Raw genomic sequence first — 26,393 nt, forward strand, 5'->3', positions numbered from 1 at the left:
TTTACTTTTCTCCTGACGCTCCTAGCTCTCCCCTGTCGCCCCCCGAATAACGCGGAAGCGGCTGCAGTCGGGCTGTGTTTAGTTATTTTTATTTATATTTATAGCTTCTTTCGCGCGCGAAACGACTACTTATCTTTTCGACCCAGTTTCCTGCGCGATACCGTCGCGCGCAGAGAGAGAGAGCGAGAGAGAGAGAGAGAGACACGTCTTCCTTTCCGGGCAACGGACAAACTACCCGCGCACGTGCGCGACCTCGGCGCGGAGGGACGAACGCGCGTGCACGCAGACACGAGGCGGCCCATGGGGGAGATCGATTTGGCCGATCGGTCGGGCAGGCAAATTTGCGACTCTCTGCAGAAATCCCAGCGTCGAGCGGCCGGCTAAAAATACTATATACGGGCCGCGCATTATCTCCCATTCAACTTATAATGCGAATGCAGCTTTCCGACTCTTAGCATATGCTCTCTCCGCATCTTGCGCTCCGACCTACTTGTGGCTTCCCCTTTCTCTCGCTCTCGCGAAAAGAAACTGCCATTCAAACGCGGAGCTCGGGGGATCTCGAGAAAGAATTGAGATATCGCGGCGGAGGCGAATGAGCAAGAGAGTCTGATTTGCTGGCGCGATGACCGGTCAAACTGGATATGCACGCACGTGTCAACGATGCGGCACGTGCCGATGTCGTTCATCTGCGAGAAATGCGCGCAGGCGATATGAAAAGGTACGGGCCCGCGCGGGCAGCCGCATAGAACGCTGGAATATTTACAAGAGCGAGCGAGCGAGCGAGAGAGAGAGAGAGAGAGATATCTCGAGCAGCAGCGAGACGGAGGAAAAGGGGAAGGGTTGTCGCCCCGTCCCCGCAATCGGGCCTAGAGACGCACGTGCGAGCTCCGTCTGGCCTTGAGGCTGCGCTCTCGCGGTTAATTGCCGGCGCACGAGAGAGAGAGAGAGGGAGAGAGAGGGAGAGATGCCGATGCCCATTGGCCCATGCTGCAGCTCCGTCTGCGCGGCGGTCCCCCATTTCTCCGCGCGCGATGATCCTCGCCATGAAGCACCGGCCGCGCGCTGCGCATACGCTCGCTGCAGCCAGCACTGCACATAGCTGCTATCGCCTCGAGTAATGCACGCGAGTTCGAACAAAAAGATGCATTATCTCCTGCAGCCGTGCGGCGCGCGTTCGACTTTGCTTCAGCTCCAGCTTCCGGAAGAAAGCAACCGCGAGATTTTTCGACGACCTTAACGACCTTAACGAAATTATTCGGCAATAAGAGCGCATTCGGTGTCGGGATGTGTGCCGTGTAGCTGTACCCGGTCGCGGGACACAGAAATAACGTGAAAGATCTCTCCTTCCGATTAATGTAATAGAGAATGCGTGCCGAGTTCACGCTCTCGGCTCGGGCCATTGTGTGCCCAGCTCTGGCGTACGCCTCTACAGAGTGTATGCAGTACGCAGTGCGCGCCACACCGTAGACACACGTGTCTGGCCTTCAATTTTACCTTTTTACGTGCCCGCACGCAAGTATTGCAGTCGTGTGTATTTAGATTTCCTCTCTCCATATCTGCATCGGACGCATTGTTGCCTCGTGGAGTATAATACATTGTTTTGATGCATACATGCATATACGTGCTTGTTTCGGGGTACGATTGTCGGATCTGCCGATTTTCATTTGTAATCATGCAACGCGCTCGACACACGCCTCGCAGAGCTTCATTCTTCAATGCGTTCGATTTTAACTTCTTTTCCAGAACAAACTCTCACTCAAAAGAGTGGACTGGTTATAGGAAGCCTCAAGCCCTCAACGAAGGCTTCGTTCCCTGCATCGCAAACGCTATGCTGGCGCACTCTGTATACGGATATAAGAGTCAACTTTTGATCCGCACTCCCAATCCCTGGAACTGCTGCCTATTTTATCGACCTCGGGTACTGTGTGGGGCTTCGCTCTCAACCAAAAACCAAAAGATCCACTGGGTTTGACAAAATATTTATTTCACATCTCTTCTTTATCATCGAAGCAATCGCCTAAGTACTAATTGTGTCATTTAAATTCAGCTTTCAATGAAGAGTACGCGTAGGCCTTTTCGTTCCGTCAGGCCGGACAGAATAACGTAAGCGAAGCTGCGCGTAAGTATCTTTACAAAAAGCGGTCGAGAAGACGCGGAATCGCAATTTTATGTACATCAGCGATACGTCGAAGGGTGCTCTGCCTTCGTCATGTATGTGGAGAAAAGCGCAGTGCCTTAAGTCACGCTCGTAGGTGTATGCTAAAAGAGCGCGATAGTGTGTGTATGATAATTCACAGATTCGACACAATCTATTTACACCGACTTGGCTTGCCGTCGAAGCAGCGGCTGCTTTTCAATAAAAACGTAAAAGAAGAAAAACAAGCGCCGCCGGGTAATAAAGTTGCGTTAACAATAGCTCGCGTGCGTGTCCCGAGTTTTGCGTAACCATCGACCATCAAGCGAGCTCGCGAAATCGAGCCGCAGAGCGATCCGAGTCCAGCCGTAATGCATACAGTCGCGCTATATACTTGGAGCTACACAGCCGAAATAATTCGACGAGACGCCTAGTGGTGCTTCGGCCGGCTCTGGTCATCGGGCCGCTTGACGGAGAACCGCCAGAAGCAGCGCGAGTCCGAGCAGCCAGTGGGACACGGCGGCGCTCCGGCTGCAGCCTCCCGCCAAGTACTTCCCTGCGAGCAGAACAGAGGTGTTATTTGTAAATTGATTTGTAAATTGATTTGTTAATTGATTTGTTGATTGGTATGGATATTGCAAAGCGGTACTCACACAGAGAGGCCAGGTAGGAGTGGCAGCAGCACTCGCGGACCCGCGAGTACTCGGCGCAGTCGCCCGCCCGGACCTGGCAGGCCTCCGGCCCGACGCGGCAGGTGTGCTCGACGAATCCCAGCACTTCTGCAATCGCCGAGGAGACAAAACGCTTGCGTTAGTGGGAGCTAACAATTCTCGGAACGGCCGCGTGTGCGCGCTGCGATGGCTCTATATCAATATCCGCGATTAGCTTTATCGCGCGCGCTCGAAAACAATGCACTTATTCACTCGCGTGCTCGCAACGGCTGAATGAATAGCCGCGCGTAACACGAGAGACACGAAAACTTCCGGCCGGCTGCGCAGCCAAACTTTATATTATATTTGCAGCGAACGCGACGCGCGCGCCCCCACCCCCCCCCCCCTCCACCCCCACCCTCCGCTATCACGTTCCTGCGCGCGACGGCACGCCGCGAGCATTTCAAGCGACTCTCGCGAGTCTCGGTCGGGAAAAAATCTCGGAAAAAAGCCGGCCGAATATCTCCGTTGCGCAAGCATACGTGATATTGTATCGGGATGGGGAAATCTGGCGGCAGTTTTTAGCCCGTTCCGCTTGAGCTGCCGCCTCGATCGTTGCTTGCGTTTTTTCGCGGCTAGAAAATGAAAAGTCACCGTTGTAGGCGCCGTCGCAGCAGCAGTGGTCCTCGAGGACGCTGCCGTCCCGGCAGTAGGACATCTCCTCCCTGGTGCAGGCCTTGCATCCGGGAATCGGGCCTGGAAGCGGAATGTCGGGTTAGTCTCGCTATATCTAATCTGAAACCTCGCAGTCGAGCGCCGCCGAGGAGCGATACTGCGATAATCAGTGCGTCGAGTCGCCTGAAGCCCGCCGAGAGGCCGTGCGTCCCCGTCAATTAGCGCCGCCGGCGTGCAGCGTTTACGCAACTCCTCGCGAGCCTTTTAATTTTTCTCCTCGAAATTTCAGCTCGCTCGTCTCCGGCTAATTGGAGCGGCCGCGACTAATCAACGCAGCGAAAGCGAAGAATCTCACCGGGATAGAGTTGCAGCTTGCCGGCCTCGGCGAGCGCCTTCTCGTAGGGCACCTGGTGCTCGATCACGTACTCGTCATCGGGGTGGTGGTCGACGATCGTCACCGCCAAGGCCCCCTGCAGCAGCAGCAGCAGCAGCAGCAGCAGCAGCACCGGCAGCAGCATGTCGCTCGTCAGGCTTCTCAGCGGCCTCGCCGACGATGCTCATCGCGGCGGCATCCGCGCTGGAAGCACAGAGACTAGGTTATACTTACGCTGCGCCCTTATCGATCGCGCTCCCTTATGCTCGCTGCCCGCTCACCAATTACTCCGCACTGGCGCGTCGGGTTGCACAATGGAAAGCTGCTATGCGGGCCCGGCATGTCGCGCGCGGAGAGGCTTTTCGTCATGCGTCACTCAGGAGTCAGGCGCGCTGCCCTAATGATCATCAAGGCGATCGGCAATTAGACTCAATTGATGACACACGCGCGCGCACTCGCCACTTCCTCGCTCTCCGACTCTGGAAACTCTCGGGCCGCTATCGCTCGTAACCTCCGAACTCTTATCGCCGCGTCGTAAGTCGTTTGAAAAGCCTCGCACGCGGAAGCACGCGGTACCCGAGCTGCCGATGCACTGGAGCTGAGGAGTCCCGCTCCTGCGATCGATTGGGCCACCTTCTTCTGTCCGCAGTCCTTGCCCCGCACACGTTTGCAGGCAGAGAAAAGCCGCTGTCGCTGTCGCTGTCGCAGTGCGCGCTCGGCGGTCCGACGACGACTAACCGCCGCATTGCATGACGGCGCGCCAGTAACTGCTATAAGTACAACTGCAAAGCGCGCGCAGAGCGACGAGAGAGAGAGAGAGAGTGAGTGAGGGGGGGGGGGGGCGCCGGGCTCCCGCATTCGATCGATACTTATATATAGGTGCTTAATACATCCCCGCGCGAGGGACAATCGCGACTCGGAGACGAGCCGCCGTGTCCGGGCGTCCGATCGTGTTTACGCGCCCCTCTAATTATATTCCCGATCAGCAATGAGCCAGCTGCGCAGCTCGAGGTTGCGCTCGCGCCGCCGAAATCGAGATAGAACGCGCCGGCTGCCGCGGCTGAAAAGGCTGCGAGACGCTCGTGTGAATAGGACGGGAGGGTTCGGGCCTGAATGGGCCCACTCCGCTTACCCGCTTACCGCACGAGCTGCCCGGCCCGTTTTCTTTGTCCGCCGCAGCATCCGCGGCCTTTTCTCACGAACGTGCCTGCACAAATACGCGTCCGTCGTTTTTATCGGACGCCCGCATACACAGGTATATGTATATAGGCGCAGGGGCGGCGTCGCGACTTTTTGCGCCTGGAATTTGCATCTTTCGCGCGACGTTGAACAAACAGCGCGTCGAGATCGCTACGCGCGCGCGCGCTTGCTTTGATGCTTTGATGCGAAATTTCAACGGCCCCGCTGCTCACTCGAGGATATAAAATGTGCTCGCGTGTGTCATTAATCGCAGGCAAATTAATTCGCTCGATCTGTGCGCGCATAACGCGAGCGATTATTCCTGTCGATCGCGACTCGCGATTGTATCGGCTCCCTGCGCCACAATATACATACACCGATGCGACAATGCCGCTGTATGTATACATATAATGTCATGTATGCGCGCGAACTTTGTGCGGGGATCGATGCGCGGATTGCGGCGGGTGTGCCTGCACCGACGAGCCCAAATCGCTACGTGTCACGCAGAGTCAACTCGCTGCTGCAGTCACAGCCCAATTGCTCGATTTGCACTTACGAAAACGAGGCAGAAGAAGAACGACTCGTCTTGCGATTAATTATTGCGCCGCTGTTAGCTACTATTATGGCCGCAATGGAACGAATTCACGGCGTTAGACTGCCGAATGTTCAAGGATCCCGCTTTCGCGGTGGGCAAACATACCTACTTACCTACTTCTATTATATATCTACTTCTTGAAATCCACTTTTCCCACCAGAAACGCCATCTACTCGAGACTCGCGTTCGCAGCTGGTTTGAAAGAGCTAGAAAATGCAGAAATCGCCGCTGGCGGCAGCAGAATCGCCCGGCCGAATCGGGCGAGGCTGATCACTTGATCTGATACGTCAGTCTTTCGGCGTGCACGCCGTAAATCAGATATCGCGGCTGTCCAGCGTATGCGGCCAACAGTCCGTCTAACTCGCGCAATTGGATAAGCGCAAAGCATTATAGTCGACCATTCGAGTAGCAGCTGTCGCGCCATGGCCAAACACAAGATTAAGGTACTTATGAGTCCCATCGCTCCTCATCTACTTCTCTGTTCTGTGCGATAAACACGAGGGTCGACTTTCTTCAAGGTCGGAATCATCGGAGGATCTGGTCTCAGCGATCCCGCCAACCTCATCTTCAAGTACAAATCGGAAATCCCGCAGGAGGATGCCAGGAACGAGTTCGGACGGCCCTCCAGTGCCCTTCAGGAGGGAACCATCGCCGGGGTCGACGTTGTGCTGCTCTCTAGGTTCGCACATTTAGTCACCTTACACACAGCGACAGTCAAAGTCGACCGCTTCGATTATCCAAACTAATTGAACATTCTCACTAGACATGGGCCTGGCCATAAGATAACACCCACTTCCGTCAACTATCGGGCAAACATCGAATCCCTCCGGCTGGCCGGCTGCACGCACATTTTAGCCTCTACGGCCTGCGGTTCCCTGTCCGAGTCGATATCGAGGGGACAATTGGTCATTCCAGACAGCTTCATCGACAGGACTATACACAGGAAGGGTACTTTTTACGACGGCACTTCTCAGAACTATCCTGGTACGCGTTAATTCGCCATTCATACTGCGCGTTACTCTTACGAGTTATTATTTTCCGACGCAAACACCTTCCAGGCGTCTGCCATGTGCCAATGGAACCAGCCTTCGACCCGCGCACCTCTCAAGTGCTGGAGGACGCGGCAGCGAAGATTGGCGCTCCCGTCCGGAGAGGCGGCACCATTGTATCCATAGAAGGCCCTCGTTTCTCATCCAAAGCCGAGAGCAACATGTTCCGCCAATGGGGAGGACACTTGATCAACATGACCACATGTCCGGAAGTACGTGACTTTCGTTAGAAACTGATTGACAATCAGATATTCAGATCTGCGCGCGACCGCGATATCGCATATCGCGCGAGTTTTTTCCACCGATAAAGGCTGTTCAACTATCAAGCACGCTCATTTTATCCGGCATACATGCGCACTGTGTAGAATGTAAGAAAATCATTTCCGACTCTAGGTCATTCTGGCAAAAGAAGCTGGAATGCTATACGCCGCTGTTGCCATTGCCACCGACTACGATTGTTGGCGAGATGCCACGGATACCGTATGCGCCGCTGACGTTTTAACAGTATTCAAGAAGAATGTTGGCAAAGTTACTCAGTTACTCGTTCAAGCTGTCGAATTGCTTGGTCAAGAAAAGTGGGACGATCACATTGATAGTTTGAAGGTGTGTATACACTTTTCTTTTTCCTTCTTCCTTAAATAACTGATAACAATTTTATACGTTCGTTTCAGAATGTGCTGAAAACCAACAATGTGTCTTCCCACTGAAAACAAGCAGATGTGATATTATTCTAAATACAAACACTGACAAAATTATAAGTGCGTATATATATATACACATATATATATATATATATATATATATTATACACGCGCACACACACGTGCACACGTGCACACGCGCACATGATTTTGTTGCGTCGTACGGTGTTATGTGACAACTTTCCCGCCACAAAAATCTTACGAATTTTTTATACTCTCTCGCGACGTCCTTTTTCACATTTTGTCAGAATAAATAATGCTATGTTCAAATGAAGAATTATTGTTATAATATTTTCCATCCTAAATATTCAGTCAAGGGCTGCGAGGAACGTGAGTTAGGTTCTAGGCTTAAAAAGAAATATTTTCCACGCAATTATTAACAGTGATAGTAACGGAACATGATATTTATTTATAATTATACAATGTATAATATAATTTATCAAGGGCAAACGACGACATTGTCGTTTCTTGAATATATCTACAAATCACAACAATTTGCCTTTGTAACTCTCTTTTCTTCTGTTCATTTATTACATAAATTATAACGATATTCACAAAAATTAAGAAGCACATCATTTGTCAGATTATTTTCTGCTAAATGATTTTTAGTTAATTTTAAAATTCTTTTACAAAATTTAAAATTGTAAAAGATGATAAAACAATTGCAATAAACGAATTAAAAATATTTTATTATTTGAATTAACAATTAACCTGCAAGCAAAACATTGGGGGTCGAGATACCCTCATTGTCACTTTGCATAATACTTTTTGTTTTTATCTATTATATTTAGATGAATGTATAATTTTGGATGAATATCGTTTGCGAAATTCTGTTTATTTTAGTTCAATTTTTGTGTCCCCTGGCCAGTAATCAAGTATCAGGACAATACAGGACATTGCCTAAATTAACGAAAACTAATCTACTTCTTTCAATACTTTATGAAATATCTTAAAAGGCTTCAAAACTCCATCCTCATATCTCTTTTGTTTTGTACACAGCTATAAAAGAGAACGAGTCATCTGTTGCAATAAAATATCATAAAAACAGGCGTTGCAACGATCCCCGAAAAAAAGAAATGGTTTTTCCATAGTTTGTGATTCGAAAGCTTCTAAATTACAATTTCAAGCGGATTTTAACAACATCTTTCTTTGCACACTTAGAGTATCGTATCGTAGTATTGAAGGGTTTTATCGTTAGTTACAAATTGTACATTTTTATATATTTTTTTTCGCCATAAAATAAACATGTGGAGCCTTTGATGAAACATGTGCACGCAGCAATCAAACAAGGAGGAGGTGTACAAGTTATTTTTGGCAAAACTTGCGTACTAAACTTATGTACAAGTAGTATGTGTTTGCTGGTGAAAATATATCTCAAAACAGCCGCTAATAATAATAGATGAATCTATTTGAGAAAATAAATAAGCCTAAGATACGAGCAATTGCAGAATAATGCTACTGTTAAAAGTATCGCTGAAATCATAGCGATGGGGAAAAAGTAAATTAAAATATTTAAAGACCCGAGATTTTGAGAAATCTTTTCACCAGTCCGATCTATCATTCGAAATTCATCATGCACCACGTGAGAATTCAGCATTTTTTTTTTTTTGTTTGTTGAACAGTTCCCTCGGAAATCGCTATAAAAATATTGTTATCGATATCTAACAAAGACTCGCACAAAATAAAGTTTGACGGAGCAGCTCTTGAACTCGAGACGCCGTTATACATTTGGAAGAGTACCAATAAGAAATTTGTCGGTATGAAGAAGAACGAAGGAAGTTCTCGAACCATTTTTTGTTGTTGCTTGTTGGTATATGCATCTTATTAGGCATCTAGAGCAATTAACAAATATGCAATCGGATGAGCCAAGATGTTGAATGTGCGCTAGATGTGTATAGTGAATTCCGCAAAACCGAATTAAACTTTATTGTCGACCATGTCCACGTTGATTTTGTAGTAGACATAAGGAAAGTAGTCGCTTTGACCGAAGCCCAGACCGGGTATGTCGACGCTCTGAAAATAAAAGAAAAAATCGTCAACCGAGCTGCAGTCGATCGGTAAAGCTTGGCGGTTCGAGTTGTGAAAAGACTCACATCTTGATTGCCGGACTGCGATCCGCCAGCAGTGGCCGACGAATCCAGATGGGCGTACAGCTGATTCAAAACATCCCGTAGCCGTTTGGTGCTCTTCTTGTGCGGGCGCAGCAGAATCGCTTGGAAATTGACAGGCAGTCCGTACCTAAGCACCGACTCGACAAACACACGCAGGGCCTTGACGTGAATCCAGGCGCAGAAGCATTCGCTAAAATTGACTTTCAACCACCGCACCAGAGGTCCGAATTGCTTTTTCTTATCGGTAACGAGCTTGGTCATTTCGTTTTTACCTGGGCAACAGAGATTATTACGCTTAAAAGCTGTTCTGGATTAGGGATTTTTCGCGCGGAGGAAACTAACCAGCAGCGAGTTCCTCCTCGTTGTAAGTGAAGTCACGAACGATGAACTTTTTCTCGCGGGCGTGCAGCTTGAATTCCTCGATGACCTTCTTAAAGAGGGTCACAGTAAAGAGGCCGTACTCCTGGTCCTGGTTGATCAGTTGCGAGCTGCGCGGCACGATCATGTCAGTCAGCTTCTCGTACATCGCGTTCCACTCATGGAAGCTTGCCCTGGAAAGAAGGATCGTCGTGAAAGCTGCCTCTGCACGGGCGCATCAGCTGTCTAGGCCTGCATATAGCGTACCTCGGCACGATGACGAGCAGCGTGGTCAAGTACTCGCTGTCCAGGATGAAGTGCTCCTTCTTCACGAGATCCGCAAGGTTTCGGGTCAGCAAACTTCCGCTGCGTCAACAGATCAAATCGGAAGAACACGTTATGCCGTTGTCAAATCGAGTACGGGACATACTTATCTACGGGATGAAATTTACGTTTGCTTCTTCTCGAGATTTTGCAAGCTGCCCTTGAGATTGTTGTAAGTGGTTGATTTTGTTTTCAGATCAGCGTCGATTTGGCCGACCTGCTTGCTGATGATGTCCGCAATGTTTCTCAGAGATTGCTTGATTGGATATTTGGCCATGTCCCATTGGAATCGAGTAATGTACGTTGGCAGGTCACCTGGCATGACAGAACGTTTTAATAGAGTCTCGGTTTCGGCTAGGATCGATATTATAATATATAACGTCTACGAATTCTTCCGAACTCCATAACGAGTTTAATTAAGGGATTCGAGTTCATCGTTCGAGCATGTAGAATAAATGAAAGATCATGCTGTTTCACTTGACAGTTCTATAATATAATATAAAAAAATTCATATTTATCGTTACTAATGCTCTCGTGTGCTCTAATGTACAACACGTACACACATGGAGAAAATTCGAGCATGATCGTCATTCCTGTTGCGAAATTTCCCCGTGTATGCACAGCTCGGACTGTTATTGCTCACTAGATGCTTCGTTGTAATTGTGATGATATAATATTGTCATACATTTAATAAAACAAGTGTCATTGTTGCATGGTGTGACAAAAGTAATAAAGACAACAATAAAACGTATTACTATAATACAGACGCGACTATAATTTAGTCTGCTCGGGATCGAGTGACAAAGAGTAATAATTTAGTAACACAGTGCAACATGCGCCCGTACGACTTTCGATCAATCTTCCTGGTCGAAGCATCTTTTCATAAATGCCGAGTGTATAGCAATTCATTTTATTAGTGCGATTCTTTTTATGCCTATACTAATCGGTATTAGTTTGCTTTTTTTTACGACATTAAAAGTATTAGTAATTATCATCATCATTAGCGAACCAGGAAGCGACACTAGTCTTCTGATATGGTAGGTGAATAACGTGAATGTCTGCAATAGTGCCATGATTTATAAAATGTGTCTTAAACATGCATAATTTTGACTTTTCATGTTCAAGCAAACATAATCGCCGTGATGAAGGCAAAAGAAATCATACATAATTATATCAACTTGGTATATAGCGTGGTTGTGCTGCAGTCTGTGCATAATATGAACAGTTGCTCATTAAGCTAAAAAAAAAGAAAAAAGAAAAATGATTCCAGTTCAATGCAATGCCATGGATTTTCAAAGCCGCAAGCAGGCGACATCTCAAAGCTTTTACTCATGCTAGCTGATGGTTCAGGAAGATGGGATATAAGAGATCTCAAAAATTCGCATTTCACCAGGTTATCTCTCATCTATATATGTCATGAACGATCGAGATAATCTATATCGTCAACTGTTATTGTATTAGAGAACGTTTCATTTTCGAATTATAATTATCATTATAATATATTTAAAAAAATGAAAAATAAAGAAAAAAGTGCATGCAAGTAAATTAAATATTTGAATGTGCAGTGTCCCATGTACCGATCGACTTTTCATTCAATATTATTCGACTCCGTTGAATCTCGATGTTTTGTTGTTCTGTTATATTGCTGTCTGTAAAATAACATGTTCGAGTTTGTGTCGTGTGTAGCGTATGTTCGGTATCAAGTCATTCTGTGGAAAGAAAATCATACACTCTACAGATCAATAAAAAGCTCCAAATCAGAAAAATTTTACAAAGTTGAAAAGTTGAAAGATGTAGACGGAGAAAAACAAAAAAGGAGACGAATATCATATGAGCTTTCTTCGGGGAATATGCAATAGCTCCGTTATAAGATAAAGAAAGAAAACCTTACGAAGCACAGCTACCAGATCACGTTTCTTCGGTTACTGAGTATGCCCTGAATAGAGAGGAAAGGCGTCATCTGGTTTATGGAAAATTAATAACAATAACCAGAACTTTTGCCTTTTTGTCGCATCGGTGCCCCTGGCATTTTTCTGGCATTGAAAATTATGTAAAGAACCGAAAAAAACGTGGCCCAGTAGGTGTGACTCCTATTTTTTTTTCTTTTTACTTTGTTTTTCAACGGGGTCTTTGCATATTTTTTTGTAAAAATACATATACACATCGTCTATGATGAAATATCTTTAATAATATACAATAGACATCCTGCGGAATTACACACGTACTGAAGAAGCGGATCGCTACTTTATTTTTACGCTTGACACAACAAATGGACATTGTTCGGCCGGTTATTTTTTTTGGTGCACAGAGGCGGACTGCGGCAGAGTAAGCAGTGGGCGCCAAAAAATTGCTTGTGTCTCTAATTTGTTGTGGAGGCCAAGGTATGACAGCGCAAGAGAAAGTGAGAAAAGAGAGAAATAGAACATATATTTACTGTACGTATAGAAGGCGGAGATTTATGTATAAAATGATGATTGATGAGAGAGAGAGAGTGAGAGAGAGTGAGAGAGAGAGAGAGAGAGAGAGAGAGAGAGAAATAGAGACGAAAACTAATCATAACGAGGGAAGCGAAAAAGCTTTGGATAAAGTATTGTGGTTGACGCGAGTGGATGGGACCGTGCACTGTGCCACTCACACGATTTATCATTTACGATACTTAAGGTGCATATCGACAACAGTTGTTGTACTGTTTCTCTGGTGTTTCCAGTCTCGCGTTAACGCAGACTGCAAACGCAGAATCGCAGTTGTGAATCAGCACTGCAGACAAACTATACAAACTCGCTGCTCGTTCTCGGGAGGAATTGTTGTTGTTGTTGTTGTTGTGGTAGTAGTTGTTGTAGTTGGGATGGGAGGAGCAACCTCTCTTATAGATAGAGACATGGAGTAGAGAGAGAGAGAGAGAGAGAGAGAGAGAGACTCGAGAGAGAAGAGGGAACAGCAAGCTGCGGGGATGGGAGTGTACAGAAATAAAAGAGAGAGAGAGAGAGAGAGAGAGAGAGAGAGCGCGCTGGTGAGAGTAAGGGGGTGTCGGCGGTGGCTGTGGTGGTGGGACGGGTACCTGGATTGGGCAATTTGCCGGCGGCTTGGTCTTGGTCTTGGTCAAGGTGCTCGTCGTCTTGCTCTTGCTCTTGGCCACTCAGCTCTTGCGGCGGGCTGGCAGTCCGGGGCCGGGGCGGACGAGCTCGTCGCTGCCGGCGTCGACGGCGCCTTGGCTTTGCTCTACTCGACTCCAGCTCGACTGCGAAATCTTCGTCGCTGCTACAGCTCGATGAGGGAGAACAGGAGAGCGGCGAGGGACTGCAGGGACTCGGACTGTGCCTCGGGGAGGGCGTCGAGGGGGTGGAAGCGCCGCACCAGTGCGCCTGATAGCACGAGTACATCGAGCTCGAGTCGCTCGATGTATGACGGCCTTCGCAGGCGCCCTGCGAGCTCGACGATGATTTCTTTTCGTGCTGCTGCGGCTGATGGTGATGCGGATGATGATGAGAGTGATGATGCTGATGCTGATGATGCTGATGATGCTGATGATGATGATGATGATGATGATGATGCCGATGGCTTTGGCTCGGGCTCGTTTGCTGATGGTGGTGGTGATGGCTGTGGTGATGCTCGTCTGACAGATGCTGGTGGGAATGGTGGCTGTGGCTGTGCTGGTGTTGTTGTTGGCGTTGGTGATGTTGCTGACCTAAGCAGGTTGTCGGCTCGGGAGTGTCCGACCTGTCCGACGCGTCCCTCCAATCCGATCGCCTCTGCTGCTCCTTCCCCGATGGCTTGTACGCCGACGGTGTGACGGGGGTGTTGGGCGGGGTGTCCGGACCCCCCTCGGGACTCTCGGCCTCACCGTCCATTGACGTCTGACCTATCCATTACAGCCCAGTCCCAATTCTCCAAAGCGACTTCTTTCATTCTTACGACTGTCTCGCTCAATCTATTTATTGCGTCCTACGCCAAAAGCCTAACGACAACGCCGACGAAACTCAACGAAAACAAAGTAACTCAACAGGATAGCCTTTCTGCCTCAGAGTATTTAATGCGCTCAGAGCTCCAACGCCTGCGTTTGCATTATTTGTATCTTCATTTCCGCTTAAATACTCTGATCTCAAGGATTTTCAGCAAGTCCAAAACAAGCGTAAGGATCATATCAACTGGACAACAAAAGATTTTTAACAAAAACCAATAATAATAATAATAATAATAATAATAATAATAATAATAATGATGATAATAATAATAATAACAATAATAATAATGGGGGAGGAATAATCATCTCTGAGGACTCGCGAAATGTCGGCAGAACGGACTGGAGGAAAAGTAAAACAGGAGTATACGTATAATACGATGCAATCAAAAAATAATCAGCAGAATCAAACAAAATCAAAGAATAATAATACCGAGGTCGAAAAGTGGAAACCGATGTAAAAGTAAAGTGGGACAGAAGAAAAGAAAAGAAAAGAAAAGAAAAGAAAAGAAAAGAAAAGAAAATGAAAAGAAAATGAAGGTAAAACGAAACCTATATACACGCACACACACACACGCACACGCATATATATATATATATACACACATATTTATATATATATAATATGCGGCGACTAATCGGAGCTTGGTGACCACAGTAACCCAAGCAACTCCTTGCGTTGTCCACTCATCATACTCATAGTTTATTCGAAAAATGTTTCACATTTCTCGTTCTGTTCGAATTCTCTCTCGCGCGCGCGATTCTATGATGCATATACTATGTCGTGATGCATCGCGTGTGCCCATTGAGTACTACATTTCCACCGCATTCGGTTACGCGTGTTCTTATCTAGGCACATTCGTCAAGTAGCACATTGCACATATGCCTTGAAATTTATTTATTTTGTTTATTTCGTTTTTTTTGCACAGAATTTGTAATAGGCAGTGCACGTGTATGAGCATTTGTTAGTTAAAACAATGAGTAAGGTACAGGGAGAAAGGGTTAATGTGGTCGAAACAAAAAAGTAAAGCAAGCAAAGCAACACCACAAATACGTTAAGGGAGAAAATTATAAAAAAAAACGTAATTTCAACTGAGAACAATAAGCTGACTACTTCGTCACATCAATTATCTACCTATTATGTACACGGCGTATTTACTTTTCTTGTACTTTTATAATTTATCCTCTCTCTTACATTAACTCTATATATTGGCGGCATATTTTATACGCTTGCTAATTCATCATAGAAAATACGCCGCGTCGTGTCATCAGTTAACTGAATTATCGATTACTCTACAGCCGCGAGAATTTGGCCTGCAAGTGCGTTATGCTTCATAACTTCCGCAAGTTGTTCGTGAGCCACGTACAATTATAGTTGATTGAATCGATATATCATAACAAAAGCTTGATTAAATATCGAAAACTAGAGTACAATATTACAGATGTATTTCGTTTATATCTAGCGGCTCTAAAGAAAAAAATAGAAAATTTACGAGTGATTCAATAAAAACACAATCAATTGATATTGTGATATTTTTACGCTGATTCAATACCAAATTATTAACAGACGCACACAAGTACTGTAGCTGTGACAGTTGATGCAGCAATAAAACCGCAATGATTAAAATTAAATCTTGAATTCTCATTGAAAACTTGTCATTATTTCTTATAGATCTGGCTTTTCAACATTCGAATTTATCAACAACAAAGTATCGACATTCAAAATAGAAAAAACTTTCAACTTCAGGAAGTTCATCAGCTTCAGCTAACCAGATCAGCTATGGTTACAATAATATAAAGCGTAAAAAATTCTAGTTTGGTAAAACTGGATGAGCGATTTTTGATAAATAAGCAGGTTGTCGTTAATAAGTTTATTTTTATTTATTCAACAGTTGATGGTTATTAGTAACCTTGCAGGCAAAATTATCAGGGCTATTTTTATTTTGAAAGCTTGGAATTTTAGGTGTTGAAGAGGAAAATGAAATTACATGAATCAAGTAGCCTAACTATTGGATTCATTACCTCCAATAAATTAATGAAAAATTTTTAAAGGAAAATAATTCCAATTAGTGTATTTGTTTTGTGTTGTGTATAGTATTCTCTGGTGTAGATCTCTTTTTTTTTCGATCGATAAAGTTTAATTGCTGGGACACCATACACTAAGAGTCAATTGATACTTTGTGTACGAAAGAGTTGAAAAAATCACAAACTGTTGAGAGCCCTTATGATCTTATGAGCATTTAACAATTGGTATAGTACCACAACAGAGGGCACGCGTAGTCCTCAAGTGAACTAGACAGCTATTCAGAATTATTGATCCATACATGATCGCATACTTAATGCAACCAAAAATTAAAATAAATTCGACAAAGGTGAATTTGGCCTCAACATTTTGCCTAATTTCAACTCTTTTGCTCTATCTAGTTCTCTTTATTATTTGTCAAAGGTTCAAACATACAAACAGAGAAAAAAGTAGGTCAATTTGAAAAAAGCAGCATGTTTATACTAAAGAAGGTGTACTCACTGTTGTTAGCCATCAGGTTTTCATGCAGCTTATCTCTCTGGTCTTCCAAGACCTCGCCCAGGTACGTAGCCACCTTACGAGTTACTTGCTCGACATATGTGTCGAGCTTACCAAGGTCATCCGAAAGACCTACCAGCTGATCTAAGGTGCCGACCTTCAGGTCTGGTATGTGAAATTTGTAGTTTAGCGAGAGCGAGTTCTGTTTGGATGTCAGATTGTTCATTGTTTCCCAGGTTTGCTGACAGGTCTTATCACCTGGTGCAGAAATCAGCCAATACTCGGTCATCTTGATTTCTGTTTACTATGCCTTTCTATTATTTCTTGTCTGAAAATCTGAAAGCAGAAAGAAAAAAATAGATCTGAATGAGCTCCGGCGCAAACGAGATTTTGTATATTTCAACATAATCCCCTAATTCTGCTGACATTTCAAAAACAAAAGGCCTGGATCCCAGAAGAATTGCATTATTCCTTTTGACATTATTGTAAGAATAAGCTTGCCCAGTCGACAAATCATTTTTCGACGAAATTGTCCGCGCCCAGCTTCCCTCCCTTCATCCCCCAAATTACGAAAGTAAACGAGATGATGGCAGGTTCAAATTGGAAAGAGCTCGAGCAGATGCTGTTGGAGCTGCGGAGATCCAGCTATCAGTAAACAACCACCTGCTCGCTCCGCGAGCTTTGGAGTGGTGCAGCTAAGTAGTGCACACGTACGGCACCCCTATATAACTATAGAACTAAGTAGTCCTCGCGCATCGACAGACTAGCGCGAGACGTCCATGAAGTTGGACTCGTCATACGATCTGGCTGGGCAGCCAGCGAGCTCGACTGCTTAGCTCGCCGCGAAGAAAGGCTTTCCATTCTGTTTATTGGTTTAGCAAAAGGAGCAACTCGAATGAATGCGCGCGAGGGGGTGTGGCAGCATCAGCGACAGGCGAAAGCCGTTCGTAATTTCTCGCGAGGCGAGCATTACGTAAGCCCGACAATGTTTTCCACGTGACTGGGGCATCGAGACGGGAAAATACGAAAAGAAGTAGTAGGCAGAGCGCGCGCAAGTCGACTTGTGATCGATGCGGCCGCAGTACGCACCATCGTCATCGTCATCATCGAGTCTTTTTGTCTCGCGCCAAGCAGACGCCCTTGCTCGCGAGTACAGGGTCCGTGCGGCGCCTTGCGCACCGCCTACCACCGCCGCCACTTGCCGCCAGCTCGACAGCGGCCGAGTTGCTCGAAAATCAATATCAAACGAGAGCGCGACTCCATTTTACCGCCCATGTATAAACTCACGCAGCAGCGGCGGCGGCTGCCTGCCAAACAGATTTACAATTATGCTATACAATATACATGTATACGGGCGTCGAGCTTCGCGGAAGCTTTTTCGCGAAAAGTTGCGCGCCTCGAAAGCAAGCCAGCATACAAGCCAGTCTTCAGCTCGGCATACCTGCACAATATCGATGCGTCGCCTCAATTCCGCCCCTTGTGTACGTATGCGTCGAGCAGTACGCGACGAGAATTAGCTGAGGCCTGAGGCGATCCTGCTTCTCACTTGGAGCCACTCAGTCCCTCTTGGCCGCGAGCATCGTCCCCGCAGCAGACAAGCAGAAGCTAGCTTTCTCAGCTCTTTCCCTCGGGAGGATGCAGCAGTTCAGCAGCACAAGCCACGGTCTCGAGCACTGGCTACACTCAGACTCAGCTCTCGCGCGGAGGCCCAGAGCGCCGCTATACGCACGCTCTCACGTGATAAGAGTGCTGCAGCCTCGCGACCCGCCCGACAACTACGGAACTACCTACTGCTCCGCTCCGCACGCCAAACAGCTGACTGCCACACGTTACTCTGACCAACCTGACGGAGCTGACGGAGCTCGAGTCGGAAAGCGGAGTCGCTCGATCGGCTCCGCATGCCCGACTTGCAGCCCTTATTTTCCTCTGCTTCATTTGCTTCTCTCCGATGCTACACCGGTCGCTCGCGCGCTTCGACGGATCTTCTTCCGCGACTTCGGACGAGCAGGTTACGCTTTGGGCTCGAGAACTCGCAAGTTGGCCAAACTTTTGCGCCTCTCCTTCGCGCCAACTCGCGACTCGCCTCTTGTGTCTCGATCAATCTGACTGTTTGCGCGACGTCAAGACTCGAGCGGCAAATAATTCGAGCCAATTGCTCATCACTGTAATCGCTATAAGCCTATAACTATAATGTGCATATTATCTACTTTGGCCAGTTAATTGGCCTAACGCTCTCTGAACTTGTAGTTACTGCTCTTCAATTTCGATAGATCGCTTGCTTCCTTTCAAAGGTTTTCATAAAATTCTGCCCATTTTATTCATATTTGATATTTGATAAGCAATCTCGGTAATAAAAGAAAACGATTCAGCTTCTATCACAACTCGCAACGTTGGCCGATTGGCGTTCGTCAAAACTCAAAAGTACTCGGCAGTCAAGACATCAAGACGTCGAAATACGCGACGGCGACACTAGCGCCCCTATATGCTATTTAATGCGTAGTTAGTTATAAGTGCTGAGCTGACATGATACTGATGTGTCATAACTATTATTGTTATTCTGTAGAACCGAACCACCGAGGCGAGAGTACCAGGGTCTACTACGCTTGTTTGGAGCTGATAACCTAAAAAGACAAAAAGGTTGTGCTCAGAAATTTTGTTGTTGCTGTTGTGCGTAAATACCTAGCCAGACAAATCATGGGTTGCGACGGAGGTACCATCCCTCGTAGGGATGAACTGGTCAGGGTTAAGAAGAAGCCCGAGCAGGTAAAGAACCAACTTGTTCAAGTGTTTTCTATGTTTACACTACAATTTCAAACAAATGTAGCTTGATATTTTTTATGCGCTAATCAAACGATTGTATTTGTTCATCAGAAAGATAAAGAAGCAGAATTGGCATATCGTTGGAGGCACTGCTCTATAAGACAGCTTCCACTGCAAGCACCCATTGTGGCGTGTGGCTTGGGACGCTTGTACAGCAAAGAAGCTGTACTCGAAGGGCTGCTTGACCGCTCGGTACTCTCAGAATCAGCAGCCCACATCAAGAATTTAAAAGATATCAAGAACCTCAATTTAACACCCAATCCGGCGTATGATGGGGATACAGCCAAGAATGGGGGTTATATCAATGATGGGATGAGCCCATACATTTGTCCAGTCATTGGTTTGGAAATGAATGGAAAATACAAGTTTTGTTTTCTCTGGAGTTGTGGCTGTGTGATGAGTGAACGAGCTCTCAAGGAAATTAAAACATATGTAAGTGAAATTTTACGAACCAACATTTCAAGCTTTTGTATGGATTAGATGACATGGATCAACTAATAATTTGTTTTATTTTATCTGCTTATAGACTTGTCACAAGTGCCAGAAACCTTTCGCTGACACAGATATAGTGGTAATGAATGCTCAAGATGAAGATTTAAAAACAATGGAAGAAAATATGATATTACGAAAAGCTGAACGCAAGTCCAAGAAAAGGACAAAAGAACAATCAACTGATAATGACAAAATAAAAGAAGAAAAGGAAATAATTGAAGAGAAGGATAAGGAAGTGAAGGAAGAAATACCCAACAAAAAAATTAAGAAAGAAAAGCATAAGGCACAAACAAGTAAGAATGTGACAAAGAATGATCCACAAGATCCTGCATATAAAAAAGCTAAAGAAGACTATAGTGTTGCGCAAGATCCAAATGCTTCAGAAGTTCTGAAGAGTATATTTACAACACACAAAACTGCTGCGCAACAAACCAGAGCACATTGGGTCACTTACAATCCTTTCTACAATTAGTTATAGGAATAGGATCAAGATCAAACGTTGTATAAAAATATTCAATTTATTTTAGATTGATAAATTGATAATAATAATTTACATTTTCATATTCAATCATACCAAACAAATTTAATTCCTTTTTAAATTGTTTAAGTCGTTATAAAAAATGACAAAAGTCTTGTAACAATCATGTATTATAAATATTGTATTTATCAGAATTTGTTCTAGCTATTTTTAGTAAATAACTGTGCTGTTCCGTTAGTTTTAAATTGTATGGTTTACAATCACAACATGCTTTCAACTTAATTAAACAATTTTGAAATATACACCAAAAAATAAGTTTTTCAAACGGCAGTCATGTTTAATAAAATAAACATATGAAACAATTTTGAAATTTAAATCACACAATAGAGAGAGGTACTAAAAGTTATTGTACGTAAAAAAATATTTTCTTATAATATTGTAGACACCCCATAATCTCTATAAAATCATCAACAATTGATTAAATTTCTTAATCAAAACATTAATTAGGTCCTCTGCGCATTGCAATGGCCTGTATCACTCTTGCAAGTTTACCAACCACTCTATTTCTACGAGATCGATTTGTTGTACAACAACACCATCGGTTGAAGGCTAGAATAACTAGTCCAGTCAATATTACTAATCCTAAAATATATCCCAAATGTACAATCCAGTATGCATTCTTTATTTGGTCACTCGTTTCTTCTTCGCGTGTATCATCACGTGGATCAAGCTCAACTTTAATTCCACCTCCGCGTTTGTGTTTCCACACTGGATCCGAGTCTTGTGATAATGAAACTGCTGATGAAATAGAATTTCCGATTGATAGTAATTTCTGCGATTTATATAAAATCCTAAAATCAAAATTAATAAATATTGCAATATTTTATCACAAGTGACATCGTTTTCAAATAAATAAAAATAAAGAGTGGTACACTGGAGCTGTTGCATTTAGAGGTTCTGGCGTAGCTAAATTTGAAACTGGACATGTCGGAAAAATACGGTATTGATTATCAGAACCTGGAGGTGCTAGTACTTTGCTGTGTCGATTTAAATGGCTATCTTCCATACGTTTGGGTAAATCTGACACGCCTAATGCCATTACGTTTTTTTTCCCTTTCATTCGATTTTCTGCTTCTAAAAATACCGTTGGTATTCGACCTGTAGTAGCGTATTCAAGAATTGCGTCCAACATCCAAAAGCAAGCTGTGACACATAGATAAAGGGTTTTAATAGATGCATAGTTTAAATTGGACATGCTTAGATGTTAATTTAAGGATTACGTTTGTGCGAGTGGCTGTCGTCGATACAATTTGAGTCTCCATACACTACAACTCTTCCTGTATTACTTAATTTTTGTTTATTGCCTTGAGATTCTTTTATTTTATTTTCCTCAAGATGGCTAATTTGCACGAGCCCCAAGATTGGTACAAACTGTAAATTTCCTACTTGCGTTTCCGCAAGCAATTCTTGTCCTTGATCCCGTAATTCTGCATGCATTATAAATCCCTCACTGGGAAAGCTAGAAAAAATTGATATTTTGAAATAAATAGTTACTGTCTTTCTATTTATAAATTAATGTTTTCTTACCGGCTAATAACAGTACCAGAAGCAAAAGTAACTGGTGGATGTTGGCCTAAAATAAATTGACCATCCCGCACGCTATCGCCAAAAGCGATACCCCAGTTTTCATACAATACATCGTTTAAAGCGGGAACATTCGCCCCACCAGTATCTGGAACCCACCACTGTCGAGTATTTTCGTCATAAAACTTAACTTGCCGCATCACCGTCACGTTATACCAATCGGCAAATACTACCAATGACAAGCCTTTTTCTTCTACATCTTTCTTGATTTTTAAAACCTGAAAATATTTCTCCAAGTTAATATAATCAAATCTGAAATTAAATTTTACAACAATTTACCTCATCAGGGAAGAATTCTTCTTCAGCATCAACAATCAATAAGGTGCCATAGTTTTGAGCATTAAAACATGTAAAAGGTGTTCCCAAAACTTCAAGATAATAGCCCGCATTACGTAGATGTTGATACATATCTTTAAAATTTGTGTGAATATGATCCCCATTCCAATCTAAAGGATCATTTTTAGCTTTTAAATTGTCACGCGGAAAATATCCAGGAGGATACCTTAAGTTGTGATATTGGTCCCACAAAATTCGTTTGCTAGAATTTTTTTTTTCGAGAATGAATAATTAGAAAATGCGCCATTACTGTATTAAAAAAAATTAATAATAATAAAAAACTTACTGTCGTGGTGGTGTGGGTATTATTTTGGCTTTTAATGGTAACTTAATAGTGGAGCTTCGAAATTTTTGTTCACCATTATTAGGGGGTGACTGTATGGTTATACTTATGTGACCTTTAATATAAAACCACAAAAATTGATTATAATTTTACATTTAAGTTATATGTGTGTGTGTGTGTGTGTGTGTGTGTGTGTGTAATTCCCACCTTGAGCTATACCCTGCCAATCTTTGGCAGTTTCTGGAACAGTAATTGCTACTGCTAACCACCCAGACCAAGGCCAAAGAATATCACAGTGTGTTAATGCAACGTCGATGCGTTCGCCATTGCCATTGTGAGTATATGGGTGCCATGTTAATTCAGTCACTTGTCCAGAAACACCTAATCCATTAATTATAGTCACATTAACTATTGTAGGCATTCCAGAAAAGTATATTGCTTGTGTGCAGTATGGCCACATATATTGACATTCTGTTAAGTCTATGTAACTAAAAAATAAAAAATTTCAAAATAATTTATAATTTTATAAGTTTTCAAAGAAAAGAAAATTGATATAATTCTACCTTGGGCTAAGTGAGGCCATAGGTGTATATGTTTGTAAAAAATGAAACGCGGCTACAAGATCTAAGCGACCTGCTCCTTGTTCAAACATTCCAGTACCTGGCAATCGGCGAGCCGTTGCTAATAAGGCTTGTTTCATACTCGCCGGGTTAATCTAAAATCAATCCAAATTCGTTTCATACTTGCGCAAAGTTTCAAAAAGTTTCAAAGTTCACAAAAACAATAAAAAAAATCTTGTATACCTTCTGATCCAGATTTGGATATTGATCGGCATCAATAAAACCGCTAGCTAGCAATGCAACTGCTCCAGCTACTACTGGACTAGCTACTGAAGTTCCAGATAATGTTCTGCATCCGCTTTTTAAAGCAGAACCACGAACTCCAGATCCATAAGTAACAAGATCAGGTTTGACTCTTCCATAGCCTCCAGGCAGTTCCCAAGTAGTCATTCCACGAGATGAAAACTTGGCTATTTGATTTTCCCAATTTATTCCACCAACACCAATAACATCCATTTGATCAGCAGGATTATTTAAAGTGCTACAAATAAAATGTTTTTCTTGATTCATACATCATATTTATTTATATAACTATAATTTGCACTATGTCATTTGTAAAGGACAGTCTGACCGTTTATCGATTAAATAAATAAATAAAAAATTACTAATACAAATACTATATTTACCCATAGAGTGGTCCGTCATTACCAATGGCTGAAACCATAATCACACCATTAGCTGTGAGTTCCCATACTTTGTCTACAAAAGGATGGTCCATGAAATCAGGTCCTCCAATACTGAGATTTAAAACTGTTATTTTTGTAAGTATTGCATAATTAAACGCATCCAAAAACCATGAAGTGTATGAGACCTATGCAATCAACATGAAAATAAAAATAGTTTAATATGAGTTTTCAAAACCAATATAATAACGTTTACATACCTGAGCATTTGTAAACACACGAAATACATAAAGTTCAGCATCAGGAGCAAAACCTAAACATTCTCTTGATGAAGATGCAACCACTCCTGCTACAAAAGTGCCATGACCAAGGCCGTCTTCAAGTGTTTTTTCATTTGTCCAATTTGTGCGCTCTTTGATTTTTTTAAAATGAGGATGACTTGCAGCCAATCCAGTATCAAATATTGCTACCTGTGGTCACATTATCTTAATTCTCATTTGACATTATAGGGTGGTTATAATCGAGTCAATTTATAACAAAGCAGTATCCTTGTAGAGATAGTTATTCTAAAATTAGATCTAGTCTATGTGCAAGGAACTCTCAATTTTGCTTACCTTGACCCCTTGACCAGTAACCCCCAACTTCCAAAGTGTTTCTGCTTGCAGTATGGTGGTAATTTGTCGAGGAATGGCTCGTAATAATTTCCTCGAAATACGTCGTTTAGGATGCCTCGAAAAAGGATTTTTCTGAAAATTTTAATTTTAATGAAAAAATCAGGCACATTATGCTATTATATTTATATTAATGATCTTACATTATTGCTGGTTTTCCGTTTAAAACTTGCATATTCTGGAACAATGTCACTATTGTCATCATCTTCAATATACTTGAGCGTTCTTTGAACAGTCTTTTGACTAGTTACTCGCTTAACTAGAGGATGGTTTTTCAAAGCATCCAAGCCAATTTGTTTATCTACTTGTTTTAAATGTACAATATCAAAATCACTGGGATATTTTGAGGCAAAATTGTTCCTAGACTGTATAGCCCAATTCTCAATTCCTGAATTGGCAAGAGCAGCTCTTAAAAAATTTTCTCGAGCCTCTTGTTTATAGTATCCATTGAATGCCACGATATATTCATCATCTACTACTCGCGAGGTAAATTGTACTTGCAGTTTACTCGATCTTGTTGTGGATGAATTACAACTAGAATTTTCATTTTGTTGCAAGCATGTGTAATGTTGATTATTTGCTGTGCAAAATCCAGTTTTATTTACAGTAAATTGCTCTAGTATAGAGCTACTTATTCCAATGTCTAATAATAACAACAGGAATATATAAATCCAACGAATCCTTGGCTTCATACTATGGATCAGGCCTTCAATAGAGAAGAAAAACATTATAAAAATAAGATTCAAATAAACACAAGAAGTGTAAACAAATGTATATATCTATACTGCAGTGAGCATTAAAATTAAAATTTGATGATTGTAAGATTGACTATGAGTATGCTTTAGACTTGTTTTTTCAAACACAATATTTAAATAATCAAGTGTACTCATGGAATCGTAAAATCCGACTATAAATAGTAAAGTAGTACTGGTAAATTTGGGTTATTAATATACCTATATGAAAGTTGAATGTTACTTACTTGACACATTTCACATTTGATAACCTAATATTTTGCATGTTCGCAGATGATTTCTCTGTTCAAATTTGTCAATCGCAAATTTGATCGCATATTCATATGCAGATACTTTTTAAATACTTTCACTGATGCTGCAACATGGCATTTAATTAGGTTTCAACAAGAGGCACATTCGCACATTTTTTGTCATGAATTTTGTCGCGATGCTCTCGAAAAGATGCACTTATCATGTTATGAACGAACAACATTTTACGTTCTAAGGGGTTGTAAGATAGTTCGAGTCAGACATGCGTGTTTGCGTTAAATCTTGAAGTATATAATAATACTCATAATGGTAAATACATATACATATACATACATATATATATATATTACATGTGCAGTATGCTGTATCGCTGTATGCATTGCGCAGACGCAACGCTCGTTCACTTTCGTATACGCAATACCTACTATACTTATAGATATTTTTTACATAACCACGTGACCGAGGATGCGCGTACCTAGATATATTTACGTTGACTGCGCAGATACCCCCAACCTAGTAATCTGTACCTATATGTATACGTCATACGCTTTTAGGGGTTTGAAAATGTGCGTTAAAAAATAAAAATGTTCTAATTCGTAATCGATCCGTCGTCAAAAGGAAAAATAAGGAGCTATAATTTTAATATACACTTTTATCTATACATCATCCATATAAAAGAGGTGGGTAAACGTAAAGGAATAGGAAAAGCCAACCATGTGGACTCGGCCTAAAATTCCATACGCATGTCGATGGCCTTATATTCGTATCATAATTAATTCCAAGCCGAGTATGTTGGCA

General features: G+C 43.2%; 5 protein-coding genes across 11 annotated transcripts; 2 read left to right on the plus strand and 3 right to left on the minus strand.

The window, feature by feature from the left end:
* Positions 1–1,960: 1,960 nt before the first annotated feature.
* LOC100679911 lies at positions 1,961–4,607 on the minus strand. Of its 2 annotated transcripts, none has more exons than XM_008213438.3 (5): positions 4,114–4,607; positions 3,815–4,051; positions 3,439–3,540; positions 2,788–2,913; positions 1,961–2,690 (listed from the first exon to the last, which is right to left on the minus strand). In XM_008213438.3, the coding sequence occupies exons 2-5, from the start codon at positions 3,975–3,977 to the stop codon at positions 2,590–2,592; spliced, it is 492 nt and encodes a 163-aa protein (XP_008211660.1). In that variant the 5' UTR covers positions 3,978–4,051; positions 4,114–4,607; the 3' UTR covers positions 1,961–2,589. The 2 variants fall into 2 exon arrangements, with proteins under 2 accessions (XP_008211660.1, XP_008211659.1); XM_008213437.3 differs by having other exon boundaries at positions 3,815–4,036; positions 4,114–4,606.
* Positions 4,608–5,875: 1,268 nt separating this feature from the next.
* On the plus strand, positions 5,876–7,633 carry LOC100114672 (S-methyl-5'-thioadenosine phosphorylase). Its single transcript, XM_016984987.3, has 6 exons — positions 5,876–6,049; positions 6,125–6,285; positions 6,370–6,590; positions 6,665–6,867; positions 7,049–7,258; positions 7,327–7,633. Exons 1-6 carry the CDS (start codon positions 6,029–6,031, stop codon positions 7,360–7,362), a joined length of 852 nt encoding a protein of 283 aa, XP_016840476.1. The 5' UTR covers positions 5,876–6,028; the 3' UTR covers positions 7,363–7,633.
* Positions 7,634–7,729: 96 nt separating this feature from the next.
* On the minus strand, positions 7,730–19,039 carry LOC100679877 (V-type proton ATPase subunit C). Of its 5 annotated transcripts, none has more exons than XM_031928587.2 (8): positions 18,069–18,401; positions 16,631–16,957; positions 13,207–14,007; positions 10,277–10,463; positions 10,092–10,190; positions 9,810–10,018; positions 9,450–9,739; positions 7,730–9,369 (listed from the first exon to the last, which is right to left on the minus strand). In XM_031928587.2, exons 2-8 carry the CDS (start codon positions 16,914–16,916, stop codon positions 9,274–9,276), a joined length of 1,968 nt encoding a protein of 655 aa, XP_031784447.1. In that variant the 5' UTR covers positions 16,917–16,957; positions 18,069–18,401; the 3' UTR covers positions 7,730–9,273. The 5 variants fall into 5 exon arrangements, with proteins under 5 accessions (XP_031784447.1, XP_031784446.1, XP_032455775.1 ...); XM_031928586.2 differs by having other exon boundaries at positions 16,631–16,963; positions 18,069–18,400; XM_032599884.1 differs by lacking the exon at positions 18,069–18,401 and adding an exon at positions 17,054–17,624 and having other exon boundaries at positions 16,631–16,963.
* Positions 18,490–21,087, plus strand: LOC100114638 (replication termination factor 2). Of its 2 annotated transcripts, none has more exons than XM_032599902.1 (4): positions 18,490–18,635; positions 19,191–19,390; positions 19,499–19,879; positions 19,974–21,087. In XM_032599902.1, exons 2-4 carry the CDS (start codon positions 19,322–19,324, stop codon positions 20,409–20,411), a joined length of 888 nt encoding a protein of 295 aa, XP_032455793.1. In that variant the 5' UTR covers positions 18,490–18,635; positions 19,191–19,321; the 3' UTR covers positions 20,412–21,087. The 2 variants fall into 2 exon arrangements, with proteins under 2 accessions (XP_032455793.1, XP_031784472.1); XM_031928612.2 differs by lacking the exon at positions 18,490–18,635 and adding an exon at positions 18,820–18,918.
* LOC100123523 (membrane-bound transcription factor site-1 protease) lies at positions 20,503–26,367 on the minus strand. The gene is made up of 14 exons (XM_031928574.2): positions 25,574–26,367; positions 24,738–25,300; positions 24,538–24,669; positions 24,184–24,393; positions 23,927–24,111; positions 23,484–23,781; positions 23,244–23,395; positions 22,888–23,168; positions 22,684–22,795; positions 22,341–22,599; positions 22,005–22,279; positions 21,698–21,936; positions 21,350–21,620; positions 20,503–21,268 (listed from the first exon to the last, which is right to left on the minus strand). Exons 2-14 carry the CDS (start codon positions 25,284–25,286, stop codon positions 20,917–20,919), a joined length of 3,315 nt encoding a protein of 1,104 aa, XP_031784434.1. The 5' UTR covers positions 25,287–25,300; positions 25,574–26,367; the 3' UTR covers positions 20,503–20,916.
* Positions 26,368–26,393: the final 26 nt, after the last annotated feature.

The sequence above is a fragment of the Nasonia vitripennis genome, chromosome 4, assembly GCF_009193385.2.
Source record: "Nasonia vitripennis strain AsymCx chromosome 4, Nvit_psr_1.1, whole genome shotgun sequence".
NCBI lineage: Eukaryota > Metazoa > Arthropoda > Insecta > Hymenoptera > Pteromalidae > Nasonia > Nasonia vitripennis.